The sequence below is a fragment of the Alligator mississippiensis genome, chromosome 14, assembly GCF_030867095.1.
Source record: "Alligator mississippiensis isolate rAllMis1 chromosome 14, rAllMis1, whole genome shotgun sequence".
NCBI classification, from domain to species: Eukaryota; Metazoa; Chordata; order Crocodylia; family Alligatoridae; genus Alligator; species Alligator mississippiensis.
Window position 1 is genome coordinate 44566191 of NC_081837.1, and position 26073 is coordinate 44592263.

General features: G+C 48.5%; 1 protein-coding gene across 2 annotated transcripts in view; it reads right to left on the bottom strand.

Annotated features, from left to right (window-relative positions):
* Window positions 1-1104: 1104 nt before the first annotated feature.
* The window catches only part of CTTNBP2NL (CTTNBP2 N-terminal like), a 95570-nt gene continuing 70601 nt past the window's right edge, over window positions 1105-26073 (bottom strand). For both annotated transcript variants that reach the window (XM_019496948.2, XM_014601122.3), the window contains 4 exons: window positions 21025-21132; window positions 8049-8279; window positions 6166-6273; window positions 1105-5264 (listed from right to left, as the gene is read on the bottom strand). In XM_019496948.2, coding sequence (XP_019352493.1) covers window positions 3795-5264; window positions 6166-6273; window positions 8049-8279; window positions 21025-21132 — 1917 coding nt within the window. In that variant the 3' untranslated portion in view covers window positions 1105-3794. The remainder of the gene's footprint in view (window positions 5265-6165; window positions 6274-8048; window positions 8280-21024; window positions 21133-26073) is intronic.

Here is a 26073-nt window from a genome sequence, read left to right on the forward strand (position 1 = left end):
TGCGGAGCAAGTGACTACAGGCATTTCCACGCTGATTCCTGTTTATTTTAAACCCGACCGTCTAGATAAGAGCTCCAGGCCACGCTAAGTGCACACTGCCATGCGAAAGCCCACGCAGTAACACCCACTGCCCCTGCAGGACTGTGATCAGATGCGTGCGCTGTCGGTTCTGAAGTCCTTGAAATCCAAAAACAACCGACCCCTTCAAACCCGGACTTATGAACAGAGATCAGCGTTTTCCTCCCAGCTTTACTATATTAGAAAAAAAAAAAAGCAGGGCTGGAAGGGAGCCCAGGTCTCCTGTTCTAACCCCCCGCTCCAGGGAGGCTCATCTCAGCCTAAACCATCCTAGACAAGCAGGTGTTGAACCTCCACCCCCTTTCTAATCTCCCCAGTGCTTAATCAGCCTCAGTCCTAAAACCTCTTCCTAACATCCAAACCAAATCTCCTTTGGTACAATTTAAGACGGCTTTGTCCTGCCCTGGTTCCTGGGGACAGAGAAGAGACTCCCACCGTCCACTTTATAACAACCCACTCAGCTCTCCTGTGCTGCAAGGCTAAGTAACCCCAGTTCTTCCCTGCTTTGCTTGTCACCTGGAAAACATGACTAGGAATCCTGTTTCTTGCTCCTCGCTGAACCTCTTCTAACGTATCCATGTCTTTCTTGCCACGGGGGGCTCAAAACCAATCGCAGGACTCCAGGCAATGTCTCACCAGCAAGGAATACAGCAGGAGCATCTAAGCGATGTTTCTGGCAGTAGCTCCGTTTAAGCAAACGGTAAGGACATGAAGGCTGAGTTAAGTTGGTCATTTGCTAAACATTTGGAGAAAAAAAAAAAAACAGATCACTAAATCTGCTACGGGCAAAGATAACCTGGCAAAGCATCCTAGGAGAGCCGAGTCCCTGCAGCTCGTGCTCTGGGCTGTGGGGTACCCTGGGGAGCCAGGAGTTTCCAAGTGTCCCTGTGGCACCAGTGGGAGTTTCGCAGTATGCAAGAAGTCAGCAGCTAGTGATAGAGGGGCAAATGCCCCGAGTGCCAGCCCCTGAGGCCGCAGCACGAGAAGAAGTCAAGGATGCGCACGAACACTTTCTTGCACCATATATTCACATCTTAAAAATAAAATCCTTTATTGATAGTATGAATGCTTACCACGTTTAATGCCATCAGTTGGAAAAGTGATTCGCGACATCCGCTTGGTACATTTGGCTTTACAAATTTACAAATGTTAACAATTAATACTAGCGTACATCTTTTGCACTTCATGATGCCCCACCGGCGGTTGACAAAAAAACTCCGCAACAACACCTGCATATGGCTAAGATGCGAATCACAGAAAAACTTAGTTGCTTCCACACACAGAATCTACGTCGAAAGTTCAAATACTAACTCTAACTGTTATTGGATTAGCTGGATCCATTTTAATATTTGTGCTTAGTTTAATCTCAGAAGATAGGCTACTAGCAAAAATACATATTCTTTTGCACCCCCCCTTCCTATATTATAGAAGAAATACATTATTCAGTGCATTTCCTAAGAAATAAACTTAATTAGAGTATATATCTCTACAGAGCCACGTCATAAAGGAAGGGGATAATACCACTTGGAGTAAAAGCAAGGAAACAGGGTGGAGCAGCTGTTCCACCCTCAGGTTTGAGTTAGAAGTGATACGCCAGCTCCGTTCCCCCATCAGTTCTCAGCTCTTCCCCTTAACCAGGAGAAAAAATGGGCTGGGGACACATCAAATTCTAGATGTGCTTTCCAAAGAGTCGCTCCCCTCTAGCCTAGTATTATTCTACTATTACAGTGAGTTAGGAGCAACAGTGCATAAATCCCTAACTTCAGTCCATCGATGCCGGTTTCTGCTGGATTACACCAGAGGCCCGACACATCTGTAGGGTCAAGAGAAGGGTTGTTAGGACTCTGGCTCCTCCAGAGCAGCTCAGGAGCTCTCAAGTCCTACAACCCACCATTCAGAGCTTGGAGTGACCTCTTAGGTCATGGACAGTAGTGCCTCCCACGCACTTCGGGGGGGATATTTCCTATAGCAAGGTAGCAAGTGTTTCGACTCTACCCAAATGATAAGTGCCCCCGGGGGCTCTGTGGGGCTGATCTCCAGGCACCGGGCTGCTGCTGCAGACTGTAAAACACGGCCCGGCGTTGGGCAGCAAAATCGATTCCTCACCTTTGTGCAGTTCTTGCCTCCTGCTCTGCCCTTGCGAGGCTTGCTGCTCATCTCCAATATGCCCCACTGATCTCCACCCGCCTTACGTTTGGCCTGTACCGCTGCAGCACCTGAACCTGCGCTGTCCTCTGCAACGAGCTAGCAGCGCGGACCGGAGTCTACCCTTTTACTTCAATGCCCAAGTCAACCGTTATAACTGCACTGGAATCTGCTGTAAGCTACTTCAGCCATCACTACTGGTCGGTTCAACATGCTGGAGCGCTTTCCTGCAGGAGGTCTGCCCCTAAAGCATGGGCAGAGCATTGGGTTTTAAGTAACTGCTCTCTTGTGTTACAGTCCCGAGGCATTTCCACCTTTCCTTTACGAAGCAAGGAGAACCTCAATAATACCCGACTAAGGTTTATATATAAGTATTATGTGTTAACATGTACACGTGGGCACCTACCTATACATATATATGCATATCTACCTATGAAAGAGTTAACAATTTGGTTCCACGGTTGCAGCCAGTGAAGGCTAGCAGGCTCTACTGCAAACCCGATTAGTCAGAAAAATCTGTGTCAGTCTGCCGCGTAGCACGCTTACAAAGTGAGCAACTTAACTTATTGCTTTTGATCATCGTACAGATCCCATCTTTCCGTTGCAAAAACCTGTTTGGAATGGGGTAGAGATTTCACTTTTCAAGTAATAGCAAGATCCTTATCAAGTAATAGCACGATCCTGGTCTCAGAAGTTCTACACACAACAGCAGAATGCGTGAGGAATTTTAACGCTGAAGGTGACAGGCCGGGAAGCCATCTATCGCACACCGAGACATCTTTGGATGGAGTTATTAAGCCGAAGGAAAACTGGCACCCTGACTATTTAATACGCCCACCGGACTTGGACAACTCCAGCTAGGAAAGGAAGATCTCTGGCCTGGACCAGGACCAAATTCTCCGTTAAGTAGCTTCTGCGCGCCTCCGGAGAGGTCAACAGGAGCGGTGGTCTCGCAGGGCCAAACCTGGCCGTCTGGGTCAGTCGGCGGTCACCTTTCAGGAGTCACCGTGTAGCACTTGGCTTACTGACTTGTTCTACGAACAGTTGGTTTCAGTGTTGTTTTAGACATTCAGGATTCACAGAAGAACGCGTCACTGCAGTTGGATGGTCTTCCTGCCCCTCCTCCCTCCCATTCTGTGTTGGGTTTTTTTTGTTGCAGAGAACCACATTCATACTGTAGGCTTTGTTCAGGCACTTTTTATACAATGTTCATCTGGAGTAAAAGTCTGTGAAGTCATTTCTGCATAATTTAAAATGAGCCTTTCAGTCCCACGACAGTTGCTCGCCGGCGCCCGGCACGGGGTTGAGATTCTTGCCTCCTCAGTTGACCCGACTCCTGCCACGAGACCCCTTTTGAGGCTACCTTCTAGCTCTAGTTCCTGTTAATACAGCAATGCAAAAATCCTTTCCTACCTACTTTGGAAAAAAAAAAAAGGGGGGGGGGGGACCCTATTAAATGCATGACACGGACAGAGGCTGCTACTATCCAAATAAATAACACAAAGTGGGGAGAGCGCGTCTCAGCTCCAGGATGCCGAGCCTTGGAATGTCGCCTCGACGCCTTCTGGACACTAGCTGCTAGTTGGCAGCAGTATCTCAATGTCTTTACCGTTTGCTACGACAGCGTTGTTAGAGCAGCTGCCCGCTAAGTCCATGGGGGTGCCCAGAGAAGACGCCTGGGAAAGGGTTTTGGTTAGCGGAGCAGGAGTGGCCGGGGACTGAGCCAGGCCAGGCTTCTTTGGAGGAATAGGTGGGGGGTTCCCTCTTTCTGCTCTGGGGATGGTTGGCGACTTTATTCCAGGAGACAACGGGCTCAGCGGGCTGGAGACCTTGCCCGGGTTTGGGGAATGGCCAGACTCACTTTTGGGGCTCACAGCATTTGCCAGATTTCGGTAGTCTGTGCCAAAGGGCGAGCTGTTGGGGGAGACTGGTTTTATAGTCCCCTGCTGACTGGTGAATCGGGAAAGGACCTGAGTGACGGTATTGCGGGCTAACTGCTTGGCAGCAGAGTTATCTGCAAGGGTCGGAGACAAATCCCTTGAGGGAGGACTCTGCAGCCCGCTGGACTGATGGTCCTGATCCGCTTGAGACTGGAATTTATGGCGAGCGGCGTGGAAACGCTGGTTGATTCCCACCTGGTAGGATGACTGGTAGCCGGGACTGCTCGCTGAAGCTCCCACCAGGCGTTTAGAGAGAACCGGAGAGGAGCACGGGGAGGACGTCAGGGAGGAGGCCGCGGTGCTGCTGGGGGACACGGATGCCCCAGACGAAGGGAGCTGTGCAGTCATATGGACCGGAGACTCCGTTCGCACTGGGGAGCTTCCGTTCTCAGCCGCGCTGTCGGGGGCCAGCCCAGCAGGTTTCTGGGTCTCCTTCTCGCCGGCCTGCGGTAGGTCACTACCTGCTTGCATGTCTGCATCGCAGTGCCCGTTTGCTTTTGCATAGGACGAGGGAGGTGTGATGGGGCTGGGCAGCACCATGGGCGAGGCTTTGCCTGCGCTGCCCACGCTGGCTTTGTCTGCTTCAGCACCGTCTGTCTGGCAAGACACAGACCTCACCGACCTACTCTCGGTCTCAACAGCTCTGGTCACCGCGGAGGGGCTTGGCTGCGAGCAGTCAGCAGGGCTGCTGTCCCTGCGAGAAGCCTCCAGTTCCTTCAAGGCTTTCTTCAGGTTTTCCACTTCTTCCTTGAGGGCCCTGGTCCGGTTCTCCTCCCGGTTCAGCTTGGCTTTCAGCTGCTCTCTCTCGATGTCGAACTCTGAGAGCTGCTTCTCCACCTGTGCCTCCATCTGCAAGCCCCACTTCTTCTTGGAGGCCAGCTCTTCCTCCAGCCGGCTCACTCTGCTCCTCTCCTTCTCCAGTTTCAGGCTTAGCTCTCCTGCCTTCTGCGCTTCTTCTGCTGCTTTGGCTGTAGCTTTCTTGCACTCCAGGACCAGCATGGAGGACAGCTGCTTGTGGCGTGCCCTCTCCTCCTCCAACTGGCTTGCCAGCTTCTTCTGCTCTTTCTCCAACTTCTTCCCTTGGGATTTCTCAAACTCCAACTAAAAAAGAAGACAGAAGGTTCTCAGAAGGAAGCACCAAGTTTGGCAAATGCTACAGAAGCAATGTTTCCAATCCCAAAGAGTCAGTGGGGAGGTCCTGCAGACCCGAAAGCATTTTCTCACCTGTGAGCTCCGATCCCTGTGTGCCCCAATAACAGATGGCAACATTAACACCAGAAGCAAGGAGAAGCATGGGGGGCCTGTCCCAGAGCACGTATCTAGGGGTCACCAAGTGCAGCAAGGTAAAAAGCCAGCTCAAAAATCACACCTTGCCAGGCACAAAGCATGAACGGATCAGTCAAATACTGAATGCTGGGCAGCGTGCAGTTGTGTCCTTGTAATGACCAGCCCTGCAAGGACTGAGGCGGTTATCTTAACTGGAGACTCCTTTACACTCCACATTATTTGTTCCCTGCTCAGTCTGCTCCTTATGCTACTTAGCAATGTTTATGGAGGTCTAAAGTCTAAGGCCTTAACATGCTATTGCTCTTGCATACCAGATAAAGCAGCAGCAGGGGTTTGGCTTGCTGCAGCTTTCCGAACAGGAGTATATCGGTCCTTCCCACGCTGGCCGGCATTCTGCACTGGTACTGCACAGCATCGGAGCTGGCTGGCATCGGTGGGACTGCAAGGCTCAGCCCCCTCCCACAGCTCTTTTCAGGTCTCGAGCAAGCTCCTGAACCTATTTCATTGCTGCTGAACACTTCAGCTGTGCACAAATCTGGGCAGGCTCTGGATGTAGTTTACATCCCGTTGCCAAGAGCCAGGAAAAGAATAATGCCTGGAATCAGACCCTTCACATTCCTCCACCGCTCCAGCACAGTTGGAGGAGCCCGCTCCCCAGCCCATGGATAAGGACATGCAGCTCTCCGGGGCAGGGTTACCAAGCATGGAAGCACACCTGCTGAGTGAGCCGCTCCCTCTCCTTCTCCAGCATGTAGGTGACATCATCTCCTTCGGCCGTGTCTTGGGCGTGCCGCTGCCGCTCCTCCTCCAGGTCCAGGATCACCTTCCAAACAGGCACAGACACTTCAGTCACCAGACAGCACAGACTCATGGAAACAGCTGCTCAGAATGGCTCGAGACTAGTGCTGTGCACTGGCCAAGGCCAAATTTGGGCAGACGGGTGAAACAGCATCCCTCAAATGCAGAGTGTCAGCCCAAAGTTGTGCTCGAGAGACGACCATGCAGCATCATCTGCAACCCATGCACGTCCTTATTGTAGCCTTTAAGAGCTAGCTTTCAAGAGCTAGCCTACAGGCCTGTCTCCAGGTTGCAGTTTGTACAGAAGTGCTCTTTCACATGATTGCAACTGTACTGGCAACTGGCTGCCCATTGCCCTAGGTGCGATTTCCTGGCAAGATCATCGGTGCAAAGAGCAGGAGCACAGGCAATGCCTCAGACAATGCAGGCGTCCAGGAAGCAGGGTCCTGGCCGTAATCACATCAGTCTAGTTTTGAGCTGTAGGCTCAGTGGCAATCTGCACAATATCTATTTCTCTCTATTAGTGTCGTGGGAGAGATTTGGAAAATGCAGTGCAAATGCAATCAAGTGGAGGAACAAACTAGAGTTCTTTAAAATAAACTTCTGTTGTCAGATTGGATTGAAGCAAGATGAACACTTGAAATGGAAATGCCTGCCTTAAGGACCTGGTTGAGGCGCTCCTTCAGATTTGAACACTGATTTACAGGAATAACTGGGATTCTAGAAACTCAGCAAAAACGCCAGCGCGCCGTCATCCCTGGGGCACCCCAGAGGGTGTCATGACCAGAACCCCAGGGTCCCTCTAACAGGCTCACCAAGAACTCCTTTAGTATCCTCTATCCTTCCCATTCAGCTGCTAGACACCACGCTCGAGGAAGGCAGCAAACCTTGTGGGAAGGGGCCATAAGATTTTAGAAGCCCAATTATTGCCAGCTATGTAGCTAAGAAAAAAGAACAGGGCACAGTCCCTGTTTATTCTTCCATGAGCTGCAGATCAAACTGCTTTGTAAATGGAGTGCAAAAAGACTACTTCCAAATAAATGCCATCCCTGCACCCTTCATCTGAAGCTGGAAAGCCCAGCTGCTTGCTGCATGGGTGCAGCGACATTTCTGCAATCGGAACTGCTCCTGCCAGTGGTTTTTGTCATTGCATAAGAGGGAATAAATCCAGGCCACTCCTTCACAGTCAGTATAACGCACAGGAGTGGAAACTAGATCTTCTGACATTAATTAGGCGTAAAGGCCCTAACCCTGCGTGCCTCACGCCCAAACGGGATGGGACTACTTGCGTGAGCTCTTTCTTTAGACTCAGGCGAAGCACACAGTGACTTTACAGAGGATGGTAGAGGGTAATGCTGTGCAAGTAGACTGCCCGGGAATACATTTAGGTTGGAAATTAGAGCATTTCTAACCATCAGAGCAGTGAGGAGCTGCAGCCGCCTCCCAGAAGGAGGAAGCAGATCTCCAAACCCAATGACTAAGAGGATGCTCGATTATTCTACGAAGGACTCGTCACCGTGTGGTGTCTGCAGTAGCAGGGCACTGGCCCCAAAGAGTCTGGAGTACTCTCCAAGTCTCAGGCTCCTAGGCAAAAGATTCACTTCTACATTTTCCACTGCGCTCTTGCTAAGTAAACAGCAAGCAGCACTTCTACCTTTGTACTTACAATACGTGAGCTTCACTTCTTGCATCGTATAGATGAATTTGAAGCTTTAAGGCTGTAAAACAAGCTCCTTCACCAAGTCAAGAAGCTCTTTGGGCACATTACTGAAAGCAAGCAGGGCAGAGACCGAGGCCTACCTTTCTGTGCCGGCTTTCTGCAGCAGCTAACTGGGACAGCATTCTTTCCTGCATGTTCTTGCAGTGCTTCATCACTACTTTCAGGACAGACAAGGGGTTGGAGCAGACAGGCTGCTTTTCGCCATGATTTCCCTCCTTCAGTGTCTCAAAATCTCTCTGCAGAGCCATTAGTGGGTCACTGATGTTGTACTTCCCATAGCGTTCTTCAATGAAAGTGTCTCTGTGCTGGGCCTGGAACAGAAATACAAATTTGTGCTTCAGTTTACGGTAAGGCAGTTGCTCAGAAGAAATAAGCAGAAGGAAACCAACATGAATCATTTCAGGATAAGACAAATGCTCCTGGTGCCCCGATATTTCGTCTCCGAGATGTGGAAATCCCTGCTAGTAGACAGCAGGATGTGATTCAGACTTAGTTATCTATCTGCTGGAAGGATGGACGTCTCCAGCACTGCATATGTTTTTCCTGTTGAGAGGTGCTGGGTCAATGACCTCCGAGATAAGCTTTGCTAAGCCGCGGGGCGGGGAAGCCAGCAGGCAGCACAACGTGCGTGTCCAGTGACCTCTCTGCACCCCAGAGAGGTGGTGAGAGCAGTCTCCAGGGCTCAGACGGCCCCTGCCATGCATGGCTGCCAAGGTCGATAGCAAGAGGAGACCAGAAGGATCATGGTTTTCACCAAGTGCCAGTGCTCCCAGATGTGGACATGATCCAAGCACTGCATTTCCCAAGCTACTGAATGGCTGCTGCAGAGTCAATGCCCAAAGCAGCTTCTTGTCCCTATAGATCTCAACTCAACCGTTTCTCAAAACCTTTACCAAACGTGAAGTGCCAGCCAGCTTTGCAGCTGGGCCAAGCCCCAACATTTTTTAAACTACTGTAAAGAACCAAGAACCTCTCTCCTCCCACATCTCCTCCCTGCCCATCTGAAATCAAAGGTAGTAAATACCTGCCCGTTTCAACCAGTTTGGGAGCCTGTGCTGGGTCTGCACTGGCAGCATGGAAGAGAGGCTGCTGGAGGACTGGGCGGCTCCAGAGCCCACCTCTGAACTGAACGAGATGCTGCGAGTCCTTTAACGGAGACTTCACAATGAAGGGGAGCGCCTGCACGTCTCTGACCAAGGGGAGGATGGGGGGATGAAGGACTGTGCTGTACCTCACGGTGCTGTTTGTGTGACAGGCAAATTGCAAACTGGTCTGATTTTACTGCTCACCATGTACAGTGAATCCTACAAGATCAAATCTGACCTCCGTCTCAGGACAAAAGGAAGAGCAGCTGGTTCCAGCACAGACAAGAAATGTGACCTGAAGCGGGAGACCAGGATCCGAAAGCACAGTCGGCTCTGAACGCCGCCCCGCGCTGCAACCCAACCTGCAGACATGCGCGCAAAATAAATCTCTCCCCCTACTTCCCTCCTTTCAAATACCCGAAAATCATTTCACTGGTAGCTACTGATTCCCATGCCTGCTTTCCCCAACAGGAAACCATTTGCAGGAAGAGGAAATCCAGCTCCTAATGCCCGTGTCTGTGGTATTTTAATTACCGCCAAAAGAAACAAAGAAAACACGATCAATAAAAGGAACGAGGACCTCCTCTCCCTGTAACAACCCCTGAAGCTTGCTTGTACACTAACTGAAAACAGACCCTGGCCTGCAAGCTGCTTGTTTTGTTTTATTTTATTTTATTTACACTCAACTCCTCCCCCAGCTGCTCCCTTTGCTGCAAACATTAGCCAAGCTCATCTCTTTCCATCCAGATTGTTACACCAGAAAACCTTGGATGCGCTGCTCGAGACGCTGCAGGACTGCAGCTGGAGCGGCGGGCTGGGAGTTCTGGGCTCCCGGGCTCCACTCCTGGCTCCGCTGTGCAGCTTTGGACAGGTCTCTTGGCATCGCCGCTGCTCTGCTCTCCCATCTGTACAATGCTAGTTTCCTGACTGGATCGCAGCAGGAGTGTGTGTGTTCTGCTAGCGACCGCAACGGGGATACCGGGCAAATAATGTACCCTGACCTAACTGTTCTCAGGGGCTGCTTGCATTCGTACAGCCCTCGTGTTCAGGTGCAAGGTACTGGATGTGGGCAGTAGGACAAGGCGGGGGCAGGCCTCTAACACTGCATGGCATGTCCCGAGTCTCAGCCCCTGGTCCGTGGGGCAGATGTGCAAAAGCAAACGTTTTCACTACTGCATGGTTCAATAAATGCAGTTCCCTATGCTGGCTGCTCTGTCCCTGCAATGGGGCATGCATGGGAAATGCTGAAACACATCCAAACACGGATTCAGTTAAGACAAAAGCTCTTTACATAGCAGAAATCCCCTTTCACCAATTACATCATGTATTCTGACCCACGATCGACACCATTTGTTCGTTCTCGGACTGAGATACTGAAAAGGAGTCACTATTCCAATAATTACACAGTTCAGCGAAGAAAATGGAAGCAAGTATTTTTATGAACAGTGTCTGCATCTGAAGGCAAAGGAAGGAAACATTTCTTACTATAGTCTACCCAAAACTGTTCTGCCTCTTTTGGAACCAGGAAAAGCGGGAAGGGAAGGGGTGGGAGGGGTAGGCACACGTTCACTTGGCTGGCGAAGCTCAAGCACCAACTCTGCAGCTCTGAATGGCAGACGCAGCCTTCAGACAGCAAAGCGATTGGGTTCCTCTAGCAAGGACTGAGTTAGGAAGGGTGAAGAAGCTGGCGTCTCTCAAACCACACACAATTCATTCCCTGATGAAGGGAGTCAGGGAGCATCGTTATGGTCCTGCATCTCAGCCTTAGAGGCATCCCAACTTCAACACTGCAAACAGCCGGAGTCCAACAGGTCTCCTTGGTCTTGGGGGAGCTTTCTGTGTTATTACAGGTCCACCGCAGCGTGCGACTTGACGTTCGCTGGCTCTTGAACGCAAAAAGGCTTTTAATCCAGCAACTGTCTTCCAACAAGGGCAACAGCAACCACTGCAAAGGACCAGATGGGCTGGGGGTGAAGACGTGAGTTAGCAATTCAGCCCGCTGCTCTACGCTCCCTTCCATCTCAACTTAAGACAATAGTGCCCCCCTACACACAACTGCCGACACCTGTCGGCACCGTGCAAGAACAAGCGTGTTAGTTAATGCTGCGCTCGAAGGTTTCAGAGCTACAGCACATCCAGCCTGCTACAATCTCAACTACTCAGATTAACAGAGCCATCCAGTCCAGGGACCCCGGTGCCCCGGAACATTAGGAACAGAACGCATGCAAGCACTTAGTGCTCCCCAACGCAGAGGTTTAATAATTTACTGGTGTTTTGCTGGCAGAGTAGCTTTGTGCATCCTCCCAGATTTCTGGGCTATAACATCATCATCAGGAAGTTCACGCTAGGCCTGTTAAGAGCATTTCACGCCAACAATAAATCTATAACTTGTTAGGAAAAGCCCTTAGCTTTCTCATCCAGACCGAACAAAATAAAGCAGCAGAAAGAGCCTGATCACACAATCTCTCGTTTCTCTCAGTGACACGGAGAAGAAAAAAGAATCCAATATACTCGGTATCTGATCAAAATACCAATTCTGAATCCGATAAGAAATATCTAAATAAAACATGACCCAACCGCTGCAATGCAGGATGTTTATGCTACGAAGCGGTCACACTCTCTTCCTCCTGCCTGGGACGCTCGCTGTAAAAGTGCAGAAGGAAATATAAAACATACAAGGAACACGTGTATAAACACACTTTATAGACTGCGCATAAGCATATCTCTCCTCCTCTGTTAGGAATGAGAATCAAAGCACTTTCACTGGCAAGTAGGCAGGAGAGATGAGGTTACAAGGATGGGAGACACTGGGCTGAGATCTCCCAAAGCAATGCAGCACTGGCTTAACTTTGCTCCGTACTGGGCACGTCTACGCATTCGTTAACGTGCTCTAGATAATGCACATTAAAATCTATTCCCTTCATTGTGAGGTACTAGCAAAATGGACACGAGCCTATTTTAATGCACATTAGCTAAAGAGCAGAGTTTGTGACACTTTAATATGCATTAAAATAGTAATAATAAAAAATGAAGACCCGGCTAGACAGAGCCTTGTCTGGGACGATGCCGTTGGGGCTGGTCCTGCGTTGAGCAGGAGGTTGCAGTACACGTGACCTCCCGCAGTCCCTTCCCACCCCCGTTTTCTGTGATTCTATAAAATAGGCTAATGTGCGTTATTGAAGCGCACCTGTAGACATGCCTACTGAAAACAATAGCAGAGTCAAACTGATCCCAAAGCTTCTGAAAGTGCCTGCTGGGATGTCTTCACCTCAAGATGCAAAGCTTTAAACACGCAAACCTGGAAGACAGCGGAGCAAACGCAGCACGCAGAGGGGATGCCATGGCAGTCTGGGTTTCAGATTTGATACAGCTCCCTGAAACCACAGGTATTAATCCTGACAAGGTAACTCACCTCTTCTCTTCATCCTTCCAGAGTAGAGCATTATGCATTTTCTAAAGCAAGAGGCTTTTAGATAAGATCTTAAAACTAATCTTGTCTGTTCTCTGCAAATATTAAAAAAGCTCCTGCAGGCAGTGGTAGGACCTAGGAACTACCCCAGAACCTAGGGCCAAAATTAGCCATCTCCAAAGGCCTGGGCAGCATGTTGTGGTCTGGCTGCTTGCTGACCAGCCCCTCAGAAGTGGCTTTACATACATAGCTTTCCAACCCTGCAGGAGATCCCCAGGGACGGAGGCCACGATAGTAAAAACAAGAGTGCTCCACTTTTTCCTGCCCTTGGGAGAGCGCGCACAGCATATGGCTTCACCTCTCGAGAGACATGGCCGGAGCAGCTGCTCTCTGTGCCGTTATGGTGTGTTTTCGTTTTACATGTCCACATCTGGGGATCTTTAGGAACATAAACACGAGTAAGCCGTACCACATTAAATACAGTAGCTTTTTCAGAACTAATAAAAAGAGTGCTTAACGCTGATGCCGCAAAGCACAGGCTCTCCGTTGATCCTGTTAAATGACATACAGCTGTTGGGGGGTGGGGAAAACAAGTCCTCTTGTGCTGAACGCACGATGAAACCTCTTGGTCCTAATGATCTGTACAGTTTCAGAAGCCCTCTCTGATCGAAGAGCAAAGGCAGGCGCGGGGATTGTCACGGGCCTGCAGCTCACCGTTCTGAGCCAACTCTTCAAGGACATCTTTCAGGGAGGAAAGTTAGGCTTAAAAGAAAAGAGGAGGCCTTTTAAGCTCAATATAACGTAAGATGGCTATTAGTGCTTCTTTCGGGAGTGCCAATAAACCCAAATTAAAATATAAAGGTTTGCCTGCGCAGCTGACCATGGAGCACGAGAGCTTTGTCTCGCTGCGTGTGAACAAGAACGATGCTCTCGACATCGCAGGTGACATCAGCTACTTGGCAAAAACAGGTTAAACCGATGAGGAAAGAAGAAACCCAACTGGGGGGAACAGCAGAAAGCGGGATGTGGGTTTGAAGTGCCTGCAGGTGCTACACTTTAAGGGGGCACGTTTCAGAGGCACTTCTGGGAGCAGGACACTTGCCAGCTGCTTGTGCCTCAAAGACTCGCCCAAAAGGGTTACCAGCAACAGGGTGGGTTTTTTTAAACCTTTGTCTTAAAAACACCTCTTAACATTGCAACAAGTGAAGGAGTTAAAATACTAGAAAGAAAACTGGTTGCGTCTTCCACGTTACAAGACCAGTAGAGCAAGTATGGAGGGCTGTTTCATTAGGCTACTTGGGAAAGATTTTCTAGTCTTGCATCTACTCCCTTAGTCATCCTGGGGCTACAAGTATGAAACCAGTAGTAGTTGCTGCTTTCAGAACAAGAGGACTTGGGGGAAATGACCCTGATAAAAGCTGGAGGAGAGGCAAGGGGGGAGAAGAAGGAAACCTCAAACGAAGAGAGAGGGTTTTTTTCAGAAATCGTTTTGGGACAGACATTGCGGGATGCTATTTGGGAACTGCAACCACCAGCGTCAGCAACAAACGCCTGTTGGCAAACATCACGAAGGGCCCACCCTGCTTCCAAATCCCCGGAGGTAAATCAAACCTGTCGATTTTATCATCCCGGCACGTCTGACTGGAGTTCAGAGATTGCTGTAACTTTACATAAGTGAGGAAGAGGAAGAAAAAGAACAGGCTGGAAAATGGGAGGACTGACTTGGATCAATGGGCTGTCAGCTGTTTAGTGAATCACAGGAAGAACAACAGAGCTGATCTTGTGAAGAGATAGAGAGGAAAAATCCTCCGTTTTCCTAAAGCACTAGGAGCCACGGGGATGCCAACCCTCACTACCACTGTGCAGGAATACGCATGTGATCTGAGGGCTGGAAAGTCTTCGCCTAAATTCAATCCAGCTGGTCTGCCTGTTTTGACAGACAAGCTGTTTTTACTCCTTTTAAATTGAACCCAACCGTGTAGCGGTTACACACTACCACCACAAGAAACAGGCAGGAACAAAGTCCAGCTTCACGGCAGCATTAGCACTTCTGCTGCTGCAAGCAAGCTGCAGGCGTATTCGAGCTTCTCGGTCATTTCTTTTTAGGAAAAGGTTTATTAAAAGCTTTAATTCGATCCAGTACGCTATCAAAGACATACCCTGCCCCCACAATTTTTTTGAGGGCTTCAACTATGACCAAGTCACATTTGTAAGCCTACTTTTGGGCATCGCTGTGCTATAAATTGCCTTGAATTGAGCTGCAGTGGCGAGGGGGGAGCAGGGCAGAGAGGGGAAGGGAGTTATTTCCTGTCTGGGAAAGAACAAGAAGTTCTTCCTTGCTACTTGATGAATAGTTAACTATTTTCATGAACTAAAATGACCCACACACAGAATTAAGCTACCTTTTCAGTAGCTCTCTGAAACCCAGTAATCCTCATCTAGCAGTCAGCTAGGCAGAAATCTTTCACTGAATAAATCTGGACTGTGCAACAAATGTAATTAAATCTACTGGTCGCCTACTCGCACATAACACATCTGAGTTTACAAGAGTACGTGCCACTGCTTCAGCACCTGGCACAACACGCTAGGAAATGCAAAGCCGTCTGCTATTATCATTGATGATTAAAGATTATTATAAACGTTTCATGCTGCTGCATGTGTGACCTCCCAGGCCAGTTACAGCCTATTCAGCCAAGCTAAGTCTCGCACTGAAAAACCCAACCATCTTTCACTACAACGAAACTTTGATCCAACAACCTAAAGCAGTGGTCCTCTGGCCTGCAGGGCTCCCCATGGTTTGAAAGTTTGGTGGCTGGGGAAAGCTGGCAGCTAATTGCCACTCCTGTGTTGTCAAACCTGTGGAGCTGTGCAGAGCCCCGCAGCATGGACAGCAGAGCTAAACCGGGCACGCGGGGCTGACTGGGGTGGCACATGGCCCGATCCGGCCTGCACGCTTGTTCCATGTCACTCATTTTGCCTGCAAGGCCCAAACGGTGGGCACTATTGCCCTAGAGCATCAGGCAATGCAAGGAGCAGAAAACTCTCTCGGGGCTCGTGCCAATCAGGGGAACAGCCTTGATAACGGAAGATGTTGCATTCACTTGCCACCAATTTACTCTTTCTTTTTCAAGAGCAATTAGTGTTTCTGAAGTCTGCGTGGTTCTTAAACATGCAAACCCAACAGCAGCTTAATGGGCTATGCCGGCTAGTCAACAACTCTTGGGGGAAAAGGAGAGTACGTCTAAAGAAGGGATTCCCTGAAAGAGAAACAACAGTCAGCTGAACAGAAGCAGTGATGGGGCAGGCTAGCAGCCCCCATAACAGTAATACTTCCAGCTGCCCAAGACCCCAGGCCCACGCAGGTGGGATGCTCTGGGAAGTGGCAGGCTTTGTCCCACCTCTGCTAGGGTAACCCTCCACTGCTAGATGGTTTCAAAAAAAGGATCATTCTAGCTCTGATGGAGCAGAAGCAGTATTTGGAACAGCTTAAGCCATGTTTATGGGCAGATAAGTAGAGCGAAGGCTCCACTCTGGTACAGAAAACCACTGTTTTCCCTGGGGATTTCTATGCTGCTTTGCGTTGGATGTTTCCCATGCACTGTCCCTTCAGTTTTTTCTTACAAGTTCCTTGTACTCAAATCTGACTATACAACAGAGCATGTCCATGTGGACTCATACCCACCCTCACAACACCAGGAAGAAGCTAGTGAACATTTCCAGCAAAACGCTTCTTTTTTTATTATTTCTGCACGCAGATGTGGGAGTGCTACCAGTGCCTGGATATTTAGCAACTGAGTTTCACATCGAGGCCCACAAGTAATCGAGTTGTATTTAGCTGAACCCCTGGGTCCCCAGCAGCTTAATCAGCTCAGAAGTTCCTCCACTAGCTACAGAGGATAGTACATCCTGTATATAGTTTCCCCTTCGGTCTTGAACTTCCTTATTAGTTCTTCCCCCCAGAGACAGATGGAAAGTAAAGAGAAGCTGAGGTCACCGTAGTCGGGGGTCTGGGGGAGGAGACGACTTGCTGTGAAATCAGGAATATAGTGAAAGCCGAAGACCGTACTACCTCTACTGCTAGTACTGCTAGCTCCCCAGCACCTCCAAGGATGAATACAGGCAGCACATTTCGGCAGCCAGAGGGGAGACATTTATGATGCACGCACAACGGCATCACTTTTACCTGCAGTTCTGTTGGCTAGTCATCAAACGAGATCTCTGTTGAGCTAACGTCACCAACTTATCAATATTAAAAGGCACAACTCAGTGAGCAAATGTTGTCTGAGCTCTGCCCACATAAGGCTGCGTTGCCAACTTGCAGCAGATGGTCCCAGTTCACCCTGAACGAAAATGCCTGCAGCTCCCCTTGCGCTGAACTGAGGGGCAGCTCAAAGAACGGCATCCGACCTCCGAGAGGTGCATCACGACAGGCTTGGATCTGCTAGTCCCGCACCGAGGATGAGGGGCCTCGCTGGCTGGGCTCAACCTACAAACTGCACTGGGTCGATCCCTACTTCAAAGGACTTGGCTGAGGGCACAAAGAAGAAAGCTTCAGTTTTGAATTCTGTTTCACAGGCACAAAAAACCATTCAGACGACAACCTGGAGGGGAAAAATAGCTCTATAATCTTATTCATAGCTCAGATCTCACCCAGTTACTGGCCTGCAGGGCACTTTCTCTCAAGATTTATTAGTGAGCAGTGAATTTTTTTTTTTTAAAGTCAGTGAAAGCAAGCTTTTTTCCAGATAGAAAAAGTTCTATAACATTTCTCATTCAAAGAGCGGGCAGGATCCTACTACAGCCGAGCACAAAACAGCGTAGTCTTACCCCATCTGGGAAAGATTTAGTAGATGCTGCGAGGAGATTCTGCATTAGCGAGCTTTCATCTCTACACAATATCGATATTGTTTGGCTCCGAGTCGCAAACTGGGCTGGGGAAGTCAAGTGACAACACAGACAGCTTGTGGTGCTAAGACTTATTATTTGCTTTATCGTTTTTTTACGTGCAAGAATGAGCTCTTAAAAGGGCCCCAATCATTAGTGCAAATTAGCCAGGTTCTTCTCTACCACAAACTGATTGCAGCCTTGAAGCACAACGGGCCAGAAAGCTGCTTCCTTTTTCATGACATGAACGCAAACAAAATGTCATTTCCATGGCATGGAGAAGTCTGATTTTTGGAAGGGAAGAGAAACAAAGCTCTCTCTCTAAATATGTCATGAATAACGGGGGTTGTGTATTTTAAGCATTGATAACAGATTCCTTTTGGCCACAATTTGCTGGACTGAAGCAGGATCACTTGGGACCAAACCAGGCGAGCCTCAAACCCAGGCCGCCGTCCATCCCAGGGGAAGACTCAAGCTACTGGGCTGCTACAGGGTGAGCCCAAGGCTGCTCTCAGGACTGGCATAGGACATGCCCCGCTTTGGCTCTTGCGGGCAGGCCTGCCCCGGCCCCTTGGCCTCCCCCAGCCCAGGACTGAGCGGGGCCAGCTTGCAGAGTGCAGTGCGCGTCCCCTGGGTGGTCCTGTGAAACAGCAGGCTCTGGGATTAAATCCTTCCGGGCCTGGCTTCCTTCCCTCTGCTCCTTTTGGAGCCGAGTGGGGAAACGGAGCTCAAATCTGCCACGTGCGTCTCAATACTGTGGGCCGGGCCTTCTGATTCCTTCTTCGTCTGGAGGCATTTTCCTTCTAGTTTGCTGGGCCGAGGCCTCTGAGCTTGTGGTGCTATGTCTCCTCCTCCCAGGTGTCTCCGAATGGAAGAACCGGGTTTATTTGACCACTGCCTGCACTTTGCAGAAATATTCCTGGTTCAGGCCCATCTCCCCCGAGCTGGGTTTTCTTCATCCAGTCCCCTTGGTTCACTAGGAGGAGCCAAGGAGGAACCCAGCTCTCACCCCCACCCAAGACATGGATCCAAAACCACGTGGGCAAAGAGTTCAAGTTTAGCAACAGGCGCTAATGCAATCCTGCATTTGTGGAGAGACCGAAGGGATGGTGCATGTTCCCGAGGCTGTCATCTGATTACAGAGGCTTTGCCCTCCACACCTCGAAGACGAAGAGCCAACGTTCACTCTTGGGACACCAGAGCCACAAGATTTCACCCTACCCGTGTTTCTAGAGTCACAGACTGTCAGGGGCTGGAAGGGACCTCACAAGATCATCAGGTCCAGCCCCTTTGCACTAGGCAACTTTATCTTTTCACCCCATGTAACTGCTTGCCACGTGCATTTCCTTGGGAGATGGCAGAGCGGAGTCTGAGCTCTGCCCTTCTCAAAGCATGCTGCCCTGCACAATTACTCTCCTCTCTTTCCTTCATGTTCACCCCTCCCCAGTGCCTGCAGCCTTAGGGCTCTTACACGCTGGAAGCCTAAGGAAATTCCCCGTGCTTTGTGACTCCCTGAGGTGGCAGATGACTGTGAAATATTAAATCTGAGAAGAGGCACTAGATGGAGATTTCTTCACACGTAGACAGCAAGGTCACAATAGATGAAAACTGGCACAAAAACTACCCCAGAGATCAACACCAGCAAAACTCGGAAGGAAAATAAAGGAAGGAAAGACAACAGAGACAAAATCCATCTAACTGTTGGAAGGACACTGGTCTGGCACTTACAGAGAGTATCATTATGGGCAAGATCTGGCTCAATAATTTTACCTAAACACAACACAAGCAGACTAAATACAACAGCACCTGGTAGTCTCCTACCACAACGCTTTCCTAATTATTGCTAGGGCTTCACTGGGTGTTCACCTCAGTAGGAGAGAGTTTTGCTGTTGACAAAAGCTGCTTGCAGTAACTAAAAATCAGACTGGTGCAAAGGTAATCTTTTACGGAAACACAAGCAATAGCTACTTAAACATCTGTTAACAACAGAACCAGAAAGCAGCATAATGCATGGCAAGAACAGGTTCTCTCTCTAAAGCACACTGGTAATCTTCAAAGAGCAGTCAAGGCTACAATTTACTGGCTCCGATTCTTGGCTTTGGTTGTTTAAAATGGCTCAAATAGTAGGAATTGAAGGCAATTCTTTCAAGTTGCTAAATATAGCATTTATATACCGACCTACTTCATTTTCCTGTAAAGAAGCAGAGTCCGTGCTAGGCCCCTAGACTCCCACTGCCCTCCTCTGCAACTCTCCTGACATGATATGCAAAGCAGGAGAATCACCTTGGAGGCAGACATACACGGGCCTTTGACTATGGCACCTTGACAGAACCGTGATCAATGCCTTTGAAGTGCACGCAATAAAAATGCGAGGCCATATCACAGAAGACCATAAGGTAAAATAAAAGCTAGCGGAGGAACAGGGAAGCAGCATAAATGGCAGCCTGGGAAGAAGAGGGGGAGAGACAGGGCACGCTTCTCATTTTCCAGTACAGCGTATCACAGAACCAGTCATCAACATCAAATGCAAAACCGTTTTGCAGAAATGAAACGGCTACTAAACATGCCCAGCACTAAACAGAGAACTACCCTCAACGTGGGCATTATGCTCCAAACAGGCAAAGACGAAAGCGTTGTACAATAACCCCGTGATGTGGTTTGCTGTTTGAGCACTTTTCAGCCCGCCTTCATGTGCAAGATGTGGTTACAATCTACAGCTAGCAACGCTGGTATAACAGAGCACAGAGCAACTGTAACGAGAATTTTAGCCCAGCCTGGGACAGGATTCACCTATTCATTAATTCATTAGGCTCTATGCTGCCCTACCCAGGCAGCTTACATGAAAGAGCAAAGCTGCAGACTCCCCAAACGACACCCCAGAACTGTAAAATTCCTCTCCACCCCCTCCGCTTCCCCGCCTCGCAGTCAGAGCACACCCTCCGGCCCATCCCAGCCGTGCCGAGCTCTAGGCACTGCACACAAGCTGCAAGCGGGTCAACGCCTACAAAACATCTTCAAAGTTTCTCCCACAAGCATTCCCGTTCCCTTATTCCCACACCCCCACTCTGCCGTTTGTTCTCTTCTGCGCAGATGCCTCAGCAGACTCATGTATTTTAAAGCACACCCTTAACAACACGTTGGCTCTTTAGCAAAAAAGGAGGAATCGGTTCCAGAAGCAAGAACAGCTCTTTGAACCCCGTATCTCTGCACGCACTCCGCTCGGGGAGAACAGGACCCGAGGGGCTCGGGTAACTGCAGCTGCAATGCTGGAACAAAGAGAGAATCTCTGCTATTCAGACAAAGATCATATTAAGCAAATAAACCCGATGCAACAGCGTCCTGCGCATTCAGTTCTAAGACCTGACATGCTTCTTGTATCCGCATCTCACAAAATGCACACCACTTAGGTAAAAAGCTTGACAGATCTCCTTTTCCCCTCCTCAGTAAAGCTAGGCTGCCAGACATACTGACTTTTGTGATGCTCTCTGCACTAGAAATATTGAACTGCTTGTTCTTTCAGCAAACTTTTGTTAATTCATTCCAGCACGTAAAGAAGCAGTCACTGCCCAACACGGCTAGTGCATCATTGCTGCTAAACTCGGCACTGGGATACAGCCTCTTGGTAGATCCCACAAAGCACTGGTAGCAGCTGGGGCTGTTCTAGCACTTGCAACATACCTTTAAGGCTTCGATGACAAGATCTCTTGCTTCGAGTTCCCCTTCAAGGATGCTGAATAGAGTTAGTAGTTCTGGTTTGCTGAGTTTTTCCAGATTCATCCTGATCACCTGAAAAAGAGAAATAATCAGAAGAGGGTCTGGACACCAGATACTGCTCTGGAAAAAATAATAAAAGCTAATAGCAGTTTGCTATGACACAGAAATGCACACCATGCTTTTAACTTGGAAGCTTCAGAATTTCTAGCTTTCCCGTTATGAGCTGCAGCATTAAACAAAGAGAGGGAAAAAAAAACCCAACAAGCATTTTCTTTATGCTCTCCATAACCCGTTACAGAAGATTGATTTTTCACTTTTTTCCCAGGGGTCGTGAGGGCACACACACTTTCTGCCCACACCATCTGGGTAAGTGCTAACACAGCAGTACGGTACTCCCCAAGCAACAGCCAAAGTTAGCAGAAGGGATAAATGTGGATTTTTAAAACCCGTAGTACTGACGATTACACATGTGGACCCTGCAGCTGCAAACGTCCCACTGAGGACTTAATCATGGACCCATAATTCAGGCACGCAACTTCAAGTTTCAAACAGCTGCTCGAGAACAGTACCTATGCAGTACTATGCAAGTCATCCACCTACTGCAGAATAAACACCACATTTATAACTAACATTGCAATGCTACGTTGGGCGGACTGAGCAATGTCTAATGTCGTCTTCTAGGCCACAGCTTTAAGTCAATCCACAGGGCTGATGCCACAAAACACAAGCACGCAGTACTCTAGTTTCTTTTCTCTCATGGCCACCAATCACTAGGGTACTATTACATATATTAGAGTGGATTTTAGCTGAGAGCAACACTAACCCCTTCGCAGATTTCAAGACATCCTGTACTGCGTGGTGCAAAACGAAAGATATGCTTCATCAAAAGATAGTGAAAACTCCCAAGGCTGGGGCGTATTCTTCTACAAGCCCTTCCTTGCAAGCCAACAGTAGGTAAATGCAACTTTTCTATTCATTAAGTCCAATTCATACAGACCTTCTACTATTTGTAACGCTTGCACACGTTTGCTTTGTAGCTGGAGGGTGCACAGACTCCGGGATATGATACGGGGCTCCAACACACTCGCAAAAGATGGGCTGGCTCAACAGAGTGGTTCTCAACTAGCGGGCATGGGCTTCACGAGTGGCTGGGGTGGCCCATGCTCTGAACCCTCCGGCGGTACTGGATGCCACTGAGCTGGGTCACTTTATGCACCACCTCCAGAACAGGACGCAGCCGGGCCATCTCGGTGGGCCAAGCCAAACTAGGCGTTGGCAGCAAGTGAACTCCCAGGGAGGGAGACTGCGCTGCAGCAGGTGGGCCGGGGGTCACAGGCAGTAAGCTGCAGGACCACGTACGCACAGGTGAGGAGGGACGTGGGAGGAAGAAGGTGGAGAACCACTGCAGCTGAGAATTAATGTTCACCTTTGTTTAAACAAATGTCCTCGGCAAAACAATCCTATTTACTTCCAGCTGGTTCAAAGTGACGGCTACTTGCAAGTAATTAGCATAACGACGCCATTTGGTGGGCTAGGCAAATAAAGGCATGATCCATCTCGCTTACCCAGAAGCAGCTGCCCTGTCACTGGGACCAGCACGCTGCCCTGCTCACCCAAAAAAGCAAGATACTTAAACATCTCCCAGACCCCGTATGCCAGTGCAGCAATTTACCTCTTCGCCCTTGCGTCAATTGGCAGGCTATGCAGCGAGATCTCTGCTTCACCAAAGTTCAAGCTGTAGCATTGAACAGCAGTGCTTTGGAGAGAAGCTCAGCTTCCTATGTGGTTTTCTGGACGGACTTACCGCCAGCACGACTTGGGATTCTTCTGAGATGAAAGTATAGTTATGGCGGTTCATGGCATTGTGGGCATGTCAACATAGCATCACCAGCCACGAAACATCTGCTGGTATGAGTGTTCAGTACAGCAGATCAACGAATTCACTGTCGGAGGGTAGAAGGCGTCACTGCTTAATAAACACTTTGGTAAACCCACAAGTGTCTGGCTTTGGGATTTCCAACAAGACCAGACAACAGTAGATTGGAGCAGACGGGCAGCGCTCCAAGAAGCCACGTGAAATGCACCAAATTTAAGTTTGCTCCTACCGGTTCTGACACATTGCTACCCGCTTTGAGCTGCAAATACTGGGCAATTCCGACCTGGTGCTGAGCGCCGGTCCTGGGCAAAACAAATCCACAGCAACCGGCAGCCCTGGCTTAACGTATCTCCTTTTGACACACTGAAATTCAGGTCCAAAAGATTAAAAGGAAGGGCGTGACCTGTTGCTTTAATAAAACCCACCACTCCTACAAGAGTCCCAAAACTGCCAAATAAGTATCTGGAAAATGAATCCCAGCTCCTGTTTCATTCACAAGAATTGTGAATTCCCCAGGATTATCAGCTTCCAGGTTCTTCATGAATATGTGTACCGACGCACGCACTTTCAAAGCTGAAAAAGGCTACATCCCATATGCTACACCTGCAGTGCTGAGCAGACTGCTCTTTCAGCCATAAAAACCAAGACACTCAAGCAAAACGTTTTTCACATGAAAACGTCCCCCTGAGAAGCAAAATGCGGAGGGCGCTCCAACTATTGTTCACAGACAAAAATCCTTTCTACTTTGGGTTTCCTTTCCAGAGCTGAAGCACCGAGGGCGCAGATATTCATCACGTTTCAAAGATGCTTTAACTGCGAAGATGGGTTTTGGACACTGATCTCTGCGGCAAGGGCTCATTCTTTGGAAGAAAGCTTTCCGAGGCAGCAGATACACCACATCCACGGTTTCTGGAATGCAGTCACCAATGCTAACGTGTTAAGGGAAGAGAGTTTCGTAGAAACTGAGACTTGCCCCAAAGGGGGAAGAACAATTCTCAAAACAAGAGAAGACGGTACTTAAACATGGGCTTAACAGAGTTCAAGTTACAAGTATCAGACTGAGTTTGGCAGCAGGGATTTGCAGTGATCACGTGCAAGTAGTGTGCACATTGCAGCATTTTAAGAAGAGGTGCAGGTTACTACCTAAAAATCTGAGTCACCAGAAAAATAAAACCCAACCCATTCATTCGACCAATGATTGTGAAGTTGCTCTATCTTTGTTACTATGAGACCTGTAAAATATTTTCATAAATATTTGCTTAAATATTCACACACATGCTTTTGCTATGCTCCCACCTCCTGTGTTTGCTTTTCACTAGTATTTTAACCACTTAAAACATCTGTGTTAGAAGAATGCTCTCCAACCTGAGGATCTGACTACAAATTTGATTCAGCCTGCTCTTAAATGCAAATATGCTTCTACTCTGCTTTAAGGGTGCTGTAGTTAACTATTTTAAGTGCCCCGCATTTTAACTTAAGACTTGCCTTCGCTCAATTTATGTCCGTCTGCTCAAAAAGCAACACCCCCCGACACCGTGTGCACCCGCACAGCATTGATACTGGACATTAGAGAATGACTTCCTGACAAGCTTCCACCTGGATTCAAACTGATGGTGTCGAACCATTACAAATAAGATAAAGCAAGAAAAATTTCTTTGATGGAAAAAGTCAGTTTTTAGGTTTCTGTTATTCATTTTTTTTAATTGCCCAATAAAGGGAGAAAAATCACTGGTTAGCTAATGCTGTCAGCTTCCACATAAGTTACTCTTTGAACTTCTCTGCTTTTTTAAAATTGTTTGATACTTGTTGCTGTGTTGCTATTTCCCACACTCGTAGAGAAGGAGCCCAGGAAACTTTCCATACAGAGCCTCAAGATGCCACTGTGACACCGTTCCTAAGTACAGGTGGTTCATTTTAGGCATGAAGCACGTGATTCAAGGTCTCGCCAAGAGTGACACAATCAGCACGACAACCCAGAAATCCACATTCCCAGTCTTTGGTTTTGCCTATAAACCCACAGAGCATGTTGTGCCCACTTTCACCTCACTGCTGCACTTGACATTGCCACTGCTTTTGCAATGTAGGAGACTCGGTCGGACCTTTACGGACTGGGCGAGATCTGCATTTCAAGGAAGCGCTGCATTCTCAGCAGCGATTGAAGGAAAGATGTCTAGTGGCAACTACCCTTACGTCTGGACCCGCTTCTCGAAATAGCTGGCTAGCTCTGTGGAGTGGAAAGAAAGGTATCATTCACAAGACGTGCTGCAATTCCCAAAGGCAGAAGACAAGTCGGATCAGCCACGTATCCATTTACCTTTCTATACAAAATTAATTGTATTGGATGCGGGAAAGGAGAGGCATGGCTTTGGTTCCAGCTTTTATAAGCTACCATGCCTGAGAAGGCACTTTTAAGTTGATGAGTGGTATGATTACCCTGGACAGATCTGCAATCTGGGCATCCTGAATGTCTGCCCAGAAAGTGCATGAATTAATTTCAACAGTGGGTCAGGCTACATCTACAAAGGTTAAGACTGAATCAGTACGGATAAGAGAAAACCAACACTTTTTTAACACACCTCGGAGCATGATGATGTGTTAGTGGAATGAAGCTGTTAAAGTAAGGTATATTTTGGTTATTAGTGAAGAAAGCTCACAGACCCTCCTGTACATTTTCTAATGGTCCAAAAAATGCCATATCTAACTGCATTAACCCTAGCATGCTTAGCACAATTTCAGACTGATTTAAATTGAAAACCAGCACTGATTCTGCCAAGAACTCGTGGAAAGTTACTGCTATACTTCCCTATTAGTTCACAATTGGCCCATTCTCTGCAAAGCCAGGAGAGTGACTAGCTCTGCTTGGTATCACTCCTCACAAGCTGAATTTAGTCCATATGAAAAGCCAGTTCAGAGTGAATTCATGCAGGGAGCCACAGTCCCCGTTTTGCTGTGCAGTGTTTTAAACTGGAGCACGGACGGGGGTGGACCTTTACCATCCTAAGTGATAAACTGTGACAGAAACATACCCAAAAACCTCATAAACTGACAATCTTTTACAGTGTTGAAGAAATGAGTCCCTGCCCAAAAGAGATGAAGTTAGAGTCATTTTATAGCACTCCAGTGAAACTATTTATAGA